The 11716-nt window shown below is 35.4% G+C and overlaps 4 protein-coding genes across 15 annotated transcripts in view; 2 read left to right on the forward strand and 2 right to left on the reverse strand.

The window, feature by feature from the left end:
* The window catches only part of pum (pumilio), a 72653-nt gene extending 67480 nt beyond the window's left edge, over nucleotides 1–5173 (reverse strand). Inside the window, exons 1-6 of one of the 6 annotated variants that reach the window (XM_026815455.1) lie at nucleotides 4472–5173; nucleotides 3686–4041; nucleotides 2842–3063; nucleotides 2560–2688; nucleotides 2353–2469; nucleotides 658–807 (exon numbers count right to left, since the gene is read on the reverse strand). In XM_026815455.1, coding sequence (XP_026671256.1) covers nucleotides 658–807; nucleotides 2353–2469; nucleotides 2560–2688; nucleotides 2842–3063; nucleotides 3686–3781 — 714 coding nt within the window. In that variant the 5' untranslated portion in view covers nucleotides 3782–4041; nucleotides 4472–5173. Of the gene's footprint in view, nucleotides 1–657; nucleotides 808–2352; nucleotides 2470–2559; nucleotides 2689–2841; nucleotides 3064–3685 lie in introns of all 6 variants that reach the window. The other 5 variants (XM_026815454.1, XM_018028351.2, XM_018028353.2 and 2 more) reach the window with 5 other exon arrangements.
* Nucleotides 5174–5410: 237 nt separating this feature from the next.
* Nucleotides 5411–8598, forward strand: FucT6 (alpha-(1,6)-fucosyltransferase 8). 2 transcript variants are annotated; one of them, XM_018028368.2, is made up of 5 exons: nucleotides 5411–5671; nucleotides 5937–6223; nucleotides 6327–6497; nucleotides 6585–6885; nucleotides 6959–8598. In XM_018028368.2, the coding sequence occupies exons 2-5, from the start codon at nucleotides 5988–5990 to the stop codon at nucleotides 8018–8020; spliced, it is 1770 nt and encodes a 589-aa protein (XP_017883857.1). In that variant the 5' UTR covers nucleotides 5411–5671; nucleotides 5937–5987; the 3' UTR covers nucleotides 8021–8598. The 2 variants fall into 2 exon arrangements, with proteins under 2 accessions (XP_017883857.1, XP_017883856.1); XM_018028367.2 differs by having other exon boundaries at nucleotides 5411–5614.
* A 168-nt stretch (nucleotides 8599–8766) lies between these two features.
* On the forward strand, nucleotides 8767–10205 carry LOC108627231 (dnaJ homolog subfamily C member 4). 2 transcript variants are annotated; one of them, XM_026815430.1, is made up of 4 exons: nucleotides 8767–9156; nucleotides 9231–9321; nucleotides 9406–9557; nucleotides 9609–9682. In XM_026815430.1, exons 1-4 carry the CDS (start codon nucleotides 9077–9079, stop codon nucleotides 9622–9624), a joined length of 339 nt encoding a protein of 112 aa, XP_026671231.1. In that variant the 5' UTR covers nucleotides 8767–9076; the 3' UTR covers nucleotides 9625–9682. The 2 variants fall into 2 exon arrangements, with proteins under 2 accessions (XP_026671231.1, XP_017883868.1); XM_018028379.2 differs by having other exon boundaries at nucleotides 8772–9156; nucleotides 9625–10205.
* A 308-nt stretch (nucleotides 10206–10513) lies between these two features.
* LOC108627230 (dopamine N-acetyltransferase) overlaps nucleotides 10514–11716 on the reverse strand; it is a 9490-nt gene continuing 8287 nt past the window's right edge. For all 5 annotated transcript variants that reach the window (XM_018028376.2, XM_018028377.2, XM_018028370.2 and 2 more), the window contains 2 exons: nucleotides 10913–11129; nucleotides 10514–10791 (listed from right to left, as the gene is read on the reverse strand). In XM_018028376.2, the coding sequence (XP_017883865.1) occupies nucleotides 10593–10791; nucleotides 10913–11129 (416 nt within the window). In that variant the 3' untranslated portion in view covers nucleotides 10514–10592. The remainder of the gene's footprint in view (nucleotides 10792–10912; nucleotides 11130–11716) is intronic.

An 11716-nucleotide genomic window follows, 5' to 3' on the forward strand; every position in this document is an offset into this window, starting at 1 on the left:
AAAAATAAAAATAATGTATTCATTCGTAAAAAATATATATAAATTATCAGAAATGAATTTAGAACAGTATACGTCAAAAATTCAATGCGCCAAAAATGTAATAGTTGCAGGAACGATCTTGTTTGCAATATCCTATGAAAATATATTTTGATACCGTTAAGTAACGTAAACACGAGACACTGACAGCTTTATCTGTATGGCATTTTGCACCGTTACCGTATTCATTCATTATGTCTTCTTTTGTAAGAAAAACGAAAAATATAATCAGCTTGATCGGAAATAATGAGAAATAGAAATACGATTCTAGACGTACTGTTCTCATTATATTCAATAGTTGCAAGACGATCAACAGAAACGTCATAGAATATGTTTATGGTAATAGAGAATTCAGAAATCCGTTAATGGTTGCTGACAAATCTTAAATATATTGTACTGAGTTTGCAGTACGTAACGTCAACTATTCCAAACGATCCGACTGACTCCAGATCCAAACTCTTTCGAGTTCCATAAACATGGACGTTTCCATTAAAGGTAGAAAAAAAATATCCGAGACATAACCTACAAATCTGTGATTTGATCGCTAACTTGGATCTGTTCAATGAGAAAAAATGGCAATGCTCTTCAGAAAAGGTACACTAATTAAACAAGGATAAATACCATGTCGGCCCCCAAATCCTTCATGTCGCAGTAAAGGAAAAGATCCCCCGGTGGTTTCATCCAGTCGCCTGTGCTCGTGCCTGCTCCCTGGCCGTACCCTACACCGAAACTCTCCACCGTCTCCAAGGTACCCTCGGCACGGCGCGTCACCTTCGAGAGATTCACCGTTAACCCCGTGGTACACCAACAACGTGAACGAGAAATTGACACACACACTCTTTACAGCACGCACATCCAATGTAGAAGGGGGCTATCTTGGATCGTGTTCAGATCCTCGTAGAATACCGACGACGCGTTACAAGAAAAACAGCGTGAATCGTACGTGAACCGCGCGGCGTCGGGGCGCGGACGCCGATTCAGCCGGCACTGAATACACACCACTCCCGGTTGTTTTCACGTTCCTTTTTTCTTCTCTTGAGCGGACAGACAGACCTCTCTCTAGTAAACGGAGCACACACCGCACTGCCCTGGAGAACAATGCGAAACACGGCACCGCCGACCGGGGGTGTGAAAGAGAAAGAAAAGCGTTCGGCCGCCTGTCAAACAGTTCGACACCTCGGGTGCTTCGATGCTGCCACTGCTACCTATGCTCCTCTCTTCTTCCTCGTCCTCTTCCTCCTCCTCCGCCACCGCCACCGCCGCCGCCACCGTCACCTCCACCACCTCCTTTCTCCTCTCGCGCACTTTGCACACTCACTCCGCGAATACGCGTTTATTTACAGCGGGGAGCAGGCAAAGTCAAGTTACTCTCTTCTTGCCTGAATTCACGTCCTTGTTGACATATCGCTGGACGCGTTGTTTTTGTGGGCGTTAAAATAACGCTCGGGCGTTACGATCGGCTCTCTCTTAAAACTTGTCTCTCTCACCTCGAATTTTCGTTAACCGGCCTCTCTACTTCGATAGAGACTGCCCTCCTAACCGAAACAAAGAACGACGCTCGAACCGAGTGCCCTCTGCCGAATACCTTTCCAGTTACCGCTATGTTTTGCGAACTGTTGCTGACCAATCACCATTCTCTTTCAACGACAACCCGACCTCTCGCGGCGACCGGATGCGAAATTCAATTCACCGCATGGATGGGAAATTTATTATTTATATCAAATAAATATTTGAGCAAAACAGATTAAATTCCATTTTAGGGTTAAATGTATTTTTTAGTAACGCTTCTTAAGAAATTCCCTTTATGTGAATAATTGATAGTCATTACTAACTACAAATTTATCTTTTGTAATTTATTGAACCACTAAATTCTGACCCTGGCATGATTTACCAAGCAGGCCCACGCTTTGACTAAACTTTCTATATAACCGGTTAACTCCCGCCATTGGTATTAATAACACTTCCTAATCAGCTGGATATCGAGATGAGATTTAATATTCTAGGAACCTAAATGCAGTAACGTGCATTTGAAGTTAATAATGTTACCTACATAAATAATATTTATAACGGAAATCAATCAATAGGAAACAATGCTTCCAAACGTATGAAAGACTGCTCATTGTTTTGTCTTTTAAGGAGTTCAACTATAGTTTTACATAAACAACATGATTGTGTTCAAACAATATTGATGATATGAACTTCAATAGCAGTTGTACGCTTTTGAAATTGTCTATTATTATTCGTCCATTTCTTATACTACTATTGAAGTCATATGCTCTTAAACTAAGCCAAATATATTATAATAATATTGCTTACTTGGCCATTTCTGAACTGTTGCTGTTGTTGCTGCTGATGGTGGAAAAGGGCAACTTGTTGCTGCGCTGTCATTTGATTGTTAAGATAAACTAAATGTTCTGTCCCTGGTGCTCCGCTCTGTAAACATAAAAATATGCTAACATTAATACCAAGATAAAAGGTAAGATTTACTTCATTGCTGGAAATATTAATAAATATACTGCTTACTTTAAGTTGCATTGGATGTATTTCGTATGGTATATGCACATTGTTCATAGTCTGTAGACCCAATTGTTGTGGTTGATTCTGTTGTGGTACACTCAGTTTAGTAATGGGATATTTCCATTTTTCGGGATTCTATAAATCATTTAAACTTGCAATCAAGGGGAAGCAAAATTTGTCTATCTAACTATGGAACTATCGTTTGAAGTGTCAAAATACAAGTCTAAAGATTTTTTTATTATCGGGTGTGTGTAATATGTGTTGGTTCAAAATGTTTAAAACACTTACATTATCAATGATAGCATCATCTGCAAGTGCCCAAGCTCGAGGTGCTTGCTTTGTTTGAAAAGTTGACGACTGAGGATTGAATTCTCCTTCTGTAGGTCGTTGAAATACATAACTCACCATAGCATCATCTTGAGTTCTGTTCACACCTATCTGATGTGTCTGACTTGGCTGTATACGCATACTATCGCCACCAGCCATTACTTGACCACATTGCTCTGCATCCTGTCCAATAAAATAACATTTCATTGTCTAAAAGCCATTTTATTACTGTTATTGTAATTACATAAGTACAGAATAACTTTCATATCTAATAAACTGAAGACTAATAAAATCAATACATTGTTCTCAAAGATGTATTTTAAAAAACAATGTAAATAAAACTTAAAAAAAACTTTGTTAGGAGAAATCATTGCTGATCATACAAGATACATGAGCTTGAATTATTAAACTTCTATTTCACTGGAGCAAGCAAATCAATGTATGTAACAAAAACACCTTTATTTCTGTATTAGTACCCTGCCATGATGGATCAAACAAAGCACAAGCATATGCAATACTTATTCACATACATAATAGAAATGTTTCTTTTCCATGTTTCAATAATAGAATGTTGTCTCTCACACAGATAAATATCACAATAAATAAAAACGTAATGAATACAAACGACGACAGTGATAAATGGCTAAGACAACGTTCGAAATGAGATTATTTCATTTCGAGACACGAGATGATAGGTTATGACATTTCGATGAGTAATAAAACTTTATCGTGATAAGTCGTTGTCCAACGTATATTAAACAATTAAATAGAAAAGTAACAAGATGTAAGTAAAATAACCGCATACCGTAGGTATGTGTCCGTTCGCGGATGGATGGTGCAACTGCATAGAAGGTGCCGGTTCACCCGCAGCACCAGCGCTACTTGCACCGAGCCACTTCATCGTTCTGTCAATCTCTATCGCTGCTTCAGACCCCTCGAACGATGATTAAACAGATAAAAGAAACCCTCGCTGTGAAGGTTAGCTCGCGCAGAACCGGCGTCTGGAGCCAAACGTACAATCGGCCGCTACGTCTGTTCTGCGAGCATGTTCCACACTGCGTGGCTCTTGATTCAGTGCGGCATCTTCGCTGTTTCCACGACGACGAGGACGACGACCACGACAACCAGAATAATCACCCCAAGAGAATCGTATTTATGAAGCTGCGATTGAACGGAGACAGTACAGCAATGGCAGCTGGCTGGCCGAGCGGTGCTGCCGGAATTTTGACAACACTGCCCGAACACGAAGAACGAGTACACAAAGGGAATTGTCGAGAAACGATCGTAACTTATTCTATCACGACTCACTCGAGTTTTACCAAAACGACACGACCGCTTCGGCGACGGACGAACGAAACTAGGGTGATGCCGAAGAAAAAAAAAGTGAAACATGCAAAAAACGACAACTGCTTGTTCATCGACGGACGAGAGGGAATTAGGGGTAGGAAAGTAGAGAGGGGGAGGAACCAAGAGATCCGCGAAATCGAATTTTTATCTATTATCATTAATAGGAGAAATAATCTTTCTTCGAAACAATACCCAATACGATAATATGGAGATATTCACTTCAGATTTGTGTATGAGGTCTTACCTCAACAGTTACATTGGCTATAGAACGAAAGCGGTTGACAAATAGCTGTCCATTCGTTATTTGATCTTTTCACGATTGCGATAAACGGTCAGATTTTTCACACACTAGTCTGTAAAACTAAAGTACTTAAAATACACTATTCACAAGTATGTACATCGAAATACAGACACACGATGTGCGTCCACCGGCATACGCGTGTTTCGCGCGCAAGGATGCTGCGCGATTTTCGGAGCACGGACGGAGGGAGGGAAGAGAAAGACAAAGAGCCAAGCCAACCCGCGTTTAAGAATTATCACGACACGATACTGAACCGATACGCTATTTCTGTCAATTTCATGCCTTTTCTTTCCGCGATTTAATACGGTTCCAATTTATGTTTTTACCGCGACAATCGGTAAATCGATAACACTGGAATTAATGTTCAAACAAGAATTCGTAAGACTTTTGTCCGGCGGTAATCGTCCGTTCACATTCACACAACACCATGCTTTAGATAGTGTCAAGCTTTCGAGGTTATATGACAAAATCACCCACGAAAGCAATAGAGAGCGTTGTTTCGTGTTAGAATGAAACATACCATTTTTACCGCCATCTGATATAAATATTGTATTCTAAACTCACATTGTCTACACATATGTAACGTTTCAGTGTACTGTCACATATGAATCTGTCCTCTTACTTATTACAACTGTTGATAAAGCTACCGATAAAATAATTTATATGTAATTTAAAATAATAAAACATTTCAAATAGTTTATAATTAATTAACTTCGTTAATGTAGTTGACATTTTTTATGAATAGATATTATTACAATAATTTTATTCGCAACGATTATGTAGCTAAATTGATTGGAATTGGAATGAAAAATGAAAAACGAAATTGTTTCTACTTTGATGTGAACTCCTCATAAAGTGTACGTCAGAATTATAATTCGTATTGCTGCCTGCTGGACCAGCAGTGCTGGTGCTTACCACATAAGACAGTATTTAATGACATACATACAGATACATACACTACATGTGAGAAAAGTCAACTTGACAATTCAGTGTAAAGAACTTGTGTTCCTATATGATGACGTTAATGATAACGATTGATTTTTATGTCATGTTTCACGTATTTTTATAAACATGCTGATGCTCTTGGTGAGAACAATTTCTACTTCCTTCAGTATCACTTGAAGTTGTGTAATTTAAAAGCATGTTAGTATTAAATTAAATCCAATGCTGTAATAATCTACGTGTCATAGCTGTTATTTCAATTATTCCTTGTATCCATTTTATTACGCTCTATTTTATTTATATTATTTTACTGATAAAGTGACTTCTCTAGTGATAACTTCCGCTATTATTCTAAAACAATAGGATCTTCCATCATATATTATAAAGAGATTTAAATAATTTTTTATTTCTGTATATATTATTCATGGTTTTTTTTATGTTCCATAACAACTTCTAAATTTTATAGATGACGTAATGCAACTCATCAAATATAATAATCCTATAACTTTAATATAAAATGGCAACATTTTGGTCTGGTAGACCAGGTTGGTTAGGAAAAGTAGGAGTTGTATTATTAGCAACGTGGCTATTAGTACTAATAATATCAGTATCACATATTTTTAAGACTAATAATTTATCATCTAATAATGAGAGTCCTACAAATAAAGAAAATGCTCAACGCTTAGCCCAAATGGTTAATGACTTTGAAACCCTTAAGAGGCAAAATGAAGCATTAAAGAACATAATCTTGGGGTAAGTCTATAATAGAAACCATAAAAATAGAGGCAGATATATTCGAAGTTGAGAACAAAGAGCATTGTGATCTTTTGGTTATACAGGATAACATAATTTCCAGAGAAAAATCAAAATCTATTCAAGGGGACCATTTAGGTTCAGTGCAAGAGAAGATTGAGAAGCTCTCATTATATGATGATTTTTTGGATCATCATGATAATATTCAGTATACCCCTTCTACTGAATATGAAGAATTAAGGAAAAGGATAAGAAACAATGTTCAAGAAACATGGCAAGCATAATGTTTAATACGTAGTTCTTCAATATATTTAGAAAGAGGATCTTATACATTACACATATCTTGATCTTTTCTCAACAGGTATTATATTAATGCAGAACTAAACAAATTTAGAAAAACTATTGACAAACTCACTTATGAGCAGAGAGAAAAAAAAATACAAGACACAGTAAAAAATGTTTGGGATCATAAAAGATCTCTCCTAATAGACATTGATAAATTAGCTCAAGTAGATGGTTTTGATGAATGGCGTAAAAAAGAAGCAAGAGAATTATCTGATCTTGTCCAAAGGAGATTCAAGTATTTACAAAATCCTAGTGATTGCAATAAGGCAAGGAAATTGGTCTGCAGCTTAAACAAAGGTTGTGGCTTTGGATGCCAGGTAGATAAATGTCTGTTATGTATAAAAGGCAAACGATTGTATGATTGATTACAGAGCACGATTTTTATTTTAGCTGCATCATATTACGTACTGCTTCTTAGTTGCTTATGGAACAGAAAGGACATTAATTATTAGATCCAAAGGTTGGAGATACCATAAGGATGGCTGGGAATCTGTTTTTAAACCACTTAGCGATACATGTGTATCTACAAATGGAGCATCTCATGCTAATTGGCCTGGTGACTCCTCCAAACAAATCATCTCTTTACCTATTGTAGACAATGTTTATCCAAAGCCAAGGTTTCAACCTCCAAGTGTACCAGCTGATTTAGCCCCAAGATTAGAAAAGTTACATGGACACCCTTTGGTGTGGTGGGTAGGTCAAGTTTTGAAGTATTTGATGCGACCTCAAGAGCACGTTAAGAAAACACTAAAGAACGCCAAAGACAGACTGGGTTTTAAGAAACCTATCGTTGGAATTCATGTACGAAGAACCGATAAAGTTGGGACGGAAGCTGCGTATCACGATATAGATGAATACATGGTCAAAGTTGAACAGTATTTCGACATACTTGAAACGAAACCAGATGAGAAAAGAGTCTTCATAGCGAGCGATGATCCGAAAGTGATTACAACGGCAAGAAATCGATACCCCAATTATGTAATAATAGGAGATCCAGAGATAGCAGAGACAGCATCAGTTGCAAAGCGATATTCTGATTCTTCTCTACAAGGAATAATAATTGACATACAACTCTTGTCTGAATGTGACTATCTGGTGTGCACATTCAGTTCACAAGTGTGTCGCGTAGCGTATGAGTTAATGCAAACGTATTATCCAGACGCTTACAATCGCTTTGCGTCATTAGATGACATCTATTATTATGGTGGTCAGAATCCACATCCTCATCAAGCTATTTTAGATCATAAACCCAGGAGGAACGGTGAAATCGAATTACGAGTTGGAGATAAAATCGAAGTTTTTGGAAATCATTGGGATGGTTATTCCAAAGGATATAATACCAGAACTAGTATGACAGGTTTATTTCCTAGTTTTAAAGTTAAAAACCCAGTGGACGCTGTAGATTTCCCGAAATATCCGTATGTCCCTGTGCAAGAGGGTAAGAGCGAGTAGGTGCAAAATCGTAGATATCTTGAAAATATTCAGATTGTTTGAGAAAAATACAACTTGCCTTCATATTTAAATTGTTGAGAACAGGGAAAATACCATGACACATGCATATTTTACTCTTAATAAGTAATTAGTTAAAATGTAAGAAAATGGAACTATCACGAGTTGTGAGAGAAGAAAACAGTTCTACTATTGCCTATGTAAATGTATATGTTGAATTTTAAGAAGACCGTGTACAAATATTCTTGACAAAATACTGTAGAAAATTTTAAATAAGCTTACTGTCTTCTCAAGAATTGAACTATAATAATAATTATAATAATAAAATATTATAATAATAATTTTTTGATAATACTAGAGCTTATATAAAACGCATAACAGGTATTGCATAAATTACATATAATAAGCATGAAATGCATAGACATCGAGCTGGGCTTGAGGCCTATCTTATAACCGTTAAGAACGTTTCCTGTATACATATTGTAATATATTTTATACTATACATCACACACAAAAGAGAATTGTTACTACAGTATAAAAATTTGAGTTTGGTTTTTAATAAATATTTAATGCAAAGACAATTGTCACCTTCTTATTAGATATTAATGACATTCTATAGAACAATAATTATATGCTTGCTTTTTACAATATCAATAAGCAAACTTGAAAAATATAAAAAGAAATCTTTCTTTTACCTGTAACAGATCTTTGTTGCCGCTATTAAATTTGACAGCAAGTGCTGTCATCTGCGCTGTCACCAGCTGTCACCTAAGACGAAACTTGAAGTTAGTCAACAACACAAATAGCAATTTTTCTAATAATTATGTTATTACGAATTATTTTTATCAACTTTGACGTTCGTGGAGAGATGTTAATTACAGTTAAAATAGTACAGTCAAAATTGTGATCATGATTTTATGTACCTGTTTAGTCGAGTGTAATATTGCTCTAATGTCTTCGTGAAAATGTTTCATAATAGTACGAAAGAGAGAGAAGACATAGTGCTTTAACATGTGCGATATTTATTAAATTTACTATAACGTGTGAGATTACAAAAATATGGCACAAATTTCTCGTTCGTACAAATACGAGTTACCTATATTAATTCGCATATTCTGCAGAAATTATAATAAACAAAGGTTAGAATATGAGAGCATTATTAAACATCTTCAGCATGATTATACATCCAAAGTAATGACATTCTTTTTTTAAGACATACATATACCCATTATGAAGTATTACGCGTTTCACCAAATGCCACGCAAAAAGAAATAAGAAATGCCTACATTAAATTAACAAAAGAAGTGAGACATTTTTCACTGTTTACGCTCACTTACCACATTCGAAAATTCATGTCATTCATCTTATAAGATTATTTTATTTTTTAGATGCATCCTGATAGTGGTAAAGGAAATCATGCTGACTTTGTAAAGTTAAATGAAGCCTACAATGTTCTAAGTAAATCAAACAGTAGGCATTCTTATGATATTAACTTGCGGTATAATAGTTACCAGGATAGGTCAGCGCAGCAATATTCTAGGTATTTTTTTGATAAATATTGTATTTGAATTTGTTATGAAAGATGTCATAGTCTTATTTCTTTTTAGTGGCAATTGGTCACACGAATATGACATTAATTTTCCAAGAAAACAGAAACCTACTCCAGAACAGAGAACAAGGGCAATTAGATTTTGTGCACTCACTATTATTGTTGGATTATTTTTTCATGTATTCATTGTTAAAGGGTGGTATGATTACAACAGGCGTAAATCATTAGAGAGAAGTGGTAGGATTCAGAAGGAATATATGAAAATTAAAGAAAAAAGTGCAACTACAACATGGGAAGATCATGTAAAAAGATATGAAGAATGGAAGAAAAATAATAACTTACCTCCTAATGGAAAATAACACATTATAGCATTGTGTTCCTGGTTTAATTTATTTTGATATAGTGAGATTGTTAAAAATCATATTTTGTGATACTATGGATATCTGAGTTTTAAATATAAAAAGACTACACATATGTATGTACATGTATATAAATTGTATAATACAAATTTGTAAAGGTATATTTTTTTAGAGAAATTAATCAGACTGTAAGAGGTCTAAAAACACATATTGTTAATTTATTGTCAAGATGTAACATGTTTATCTGTGTAAACAATATCTTTATTATTTAAAAAATTAACAGCAGTGTAAATTACTTATATGCAAATCATATTATCTTTCTTTTAGTATATAAGTTTATCGAAACAAAATAATACGAAATTCGTGTGCACTTTAAAAATGTCTAGTAAGAGGAGAAGTGCATCTTTCGTATTTATGTCTTCTACTAATTTACAATATTACATCAATGCCCTCGTTATCGTGCGTATTATCTATGATGCACATTTTTTTGGTGCTAAAAATTGTCATCTAAGTAATTTAACGTTAAAGTAATTGATTCGTATAAAAGTAATAAAGGCAGGAGACATTTAGAAAAGAAAACAAATAATGTAAATATGGGGGTGCGTTTTTAAAAGTCATCCTTGATTCTAAACAGGTACTCGATTTCAAACATATACGGTATCGCTCTTCACAGGTTCTTGATATACGAAACCATCGCTGTATGAGGATATACCGGGGTGAATATAGGATTACCGTCCTCGTCTACATAGTCCGCATAATTGAGCTCATATATTTGTTTGAAGCCTAGACTCGCGCAAAGTTTCCCAGAGAAAAAGGACGAACAGTCGGCACGTGCGATATGGAAACCTTTTTCCTTGCCGATCTCGCTGCAAAGTAAATAATCATCAAGTTCGCTACTATAATTATCATATAATTCATAGTAGTTTACAGTGTGCACTTCCTGTGTACTTCTATATTTAGTTAATAAAACATGTATTTATTACTTACAGTGCCTTCTCTAAAAGCGCTTTGGCAATCCCTTTACCTCTCCAACTAGAGTCAACGGAGATTATTCTAATTTCCAAGACGTTTAATCCTTGGAACTTTCCATTGTGATTCACGTTCCTATCCACATAATGCAGTAGCTTAAGGATTTTTTTAAATTTCGGATTTCCACACGTCTTTATGTATTCTGGCTCTTCGTCGCTTGGAGGGTCCATTTTTCCTGCATGCACGTAAGCGCATTTTAATCTTGATTAACATATGATTAAATGATAATTTTAACGGGTAATTACGCGTATAATTTGCATGTTTTTAATTTATGAATCGGGCTGTTTAGTGGTTGGAAAATTAATTGCTCGGAAACTTTGTTGCGATAAAAATGAGTGTTCAGCAAATTTGTTTTTACACATCACAAAATATTTGTTCAATGATTAAAACTGACAACTTAAGTACTATTAATAATAACTGGTCAGAAAAATATATTAAACTACGGAACGAAGGCATTAACGCGGTTTCACGTTAGTATAAGGAAATCAGCTGTGGTAATTTACGTCTCGAACGCAACATTAACATCTGATTTGCATTCAAGATGGTAATTAGTCAAGTCTTTGTGTTCAATACGATTCTGTTCCTCATGTACCGTTTGCTGCTTCGTAATTTACGGGATGAATCGAGTTTTACAATTAACGGTTCGATCATGTTTATTGTTACCAAACGGTAGTATCAAGAAGATACAGCTGCAAGTAAAGCTCAACGTGTCACGCTATAATAATCGATAAATTAATGAAAGAATTTATTAATATAGAATTT

Source organism: Ceratina calcarata, unplaced genomic scaffold (assembly GCF_001652005.2).
Source record: "Ceratina calcarata isolate Rehan_Ccalc_2016 unplaced genomic scaffold, ASM165200v1 scaffold449.2, whole genome shotgun sequence".
In the NCBI taxonomy this organism is placed as follows: Eukaryota; Metazoa; Arthropoda; class Insecta; order Hymenoptera; family Apidae; genus Ceratina; species Ceratina calcarata.

Excerpts from the sequence above, each read along its gene's own strand:
- FucT6 (XM_018028368.2), top strand. The coding sequence starts at position 5,988 with ATGGCAACATTTTGGTCTGGTAGACCAGGTTGGTTAGGAAAAGTAGGA. Across the intron at positions 6,498-6,584 it reads AACAATGTTCAAGAAACATG|GTATTATATTAATGCAGAAC; the intron begins GCAAGCATAATG and ends TTTTCTCAACAG. Across the intron at positions 6,886-6,958 it reads GTTGTGGCTTTGGATGCCAG|CTGCATCATATTACGTACTG; the intron begins GTAGATAAATGT and ends TTTTTATTTTAG.
- LOC108627231 (XM_018028379.2), top strand. The coding sequence starts at position 9,077 with ATGGCACAAATTTCTCGTTCGTACAAATACGAGTTACCTATATTAATT. Across the intron at positions 9,157-9,230 it reads AGAAATTATAATAAACAAAG|ACATACATATACCCATTATG; the intron begins GTTAGAATATGA and ends TCTTTTTTTAAG. Across the intron at positions 9,322-9,405 it reads ACATTAAATTAACAAAAGAA|ATGCATCCTGATAGTGGTAA; the intron begins GTGAGACATTTT and ends TTTATTTTTTAG.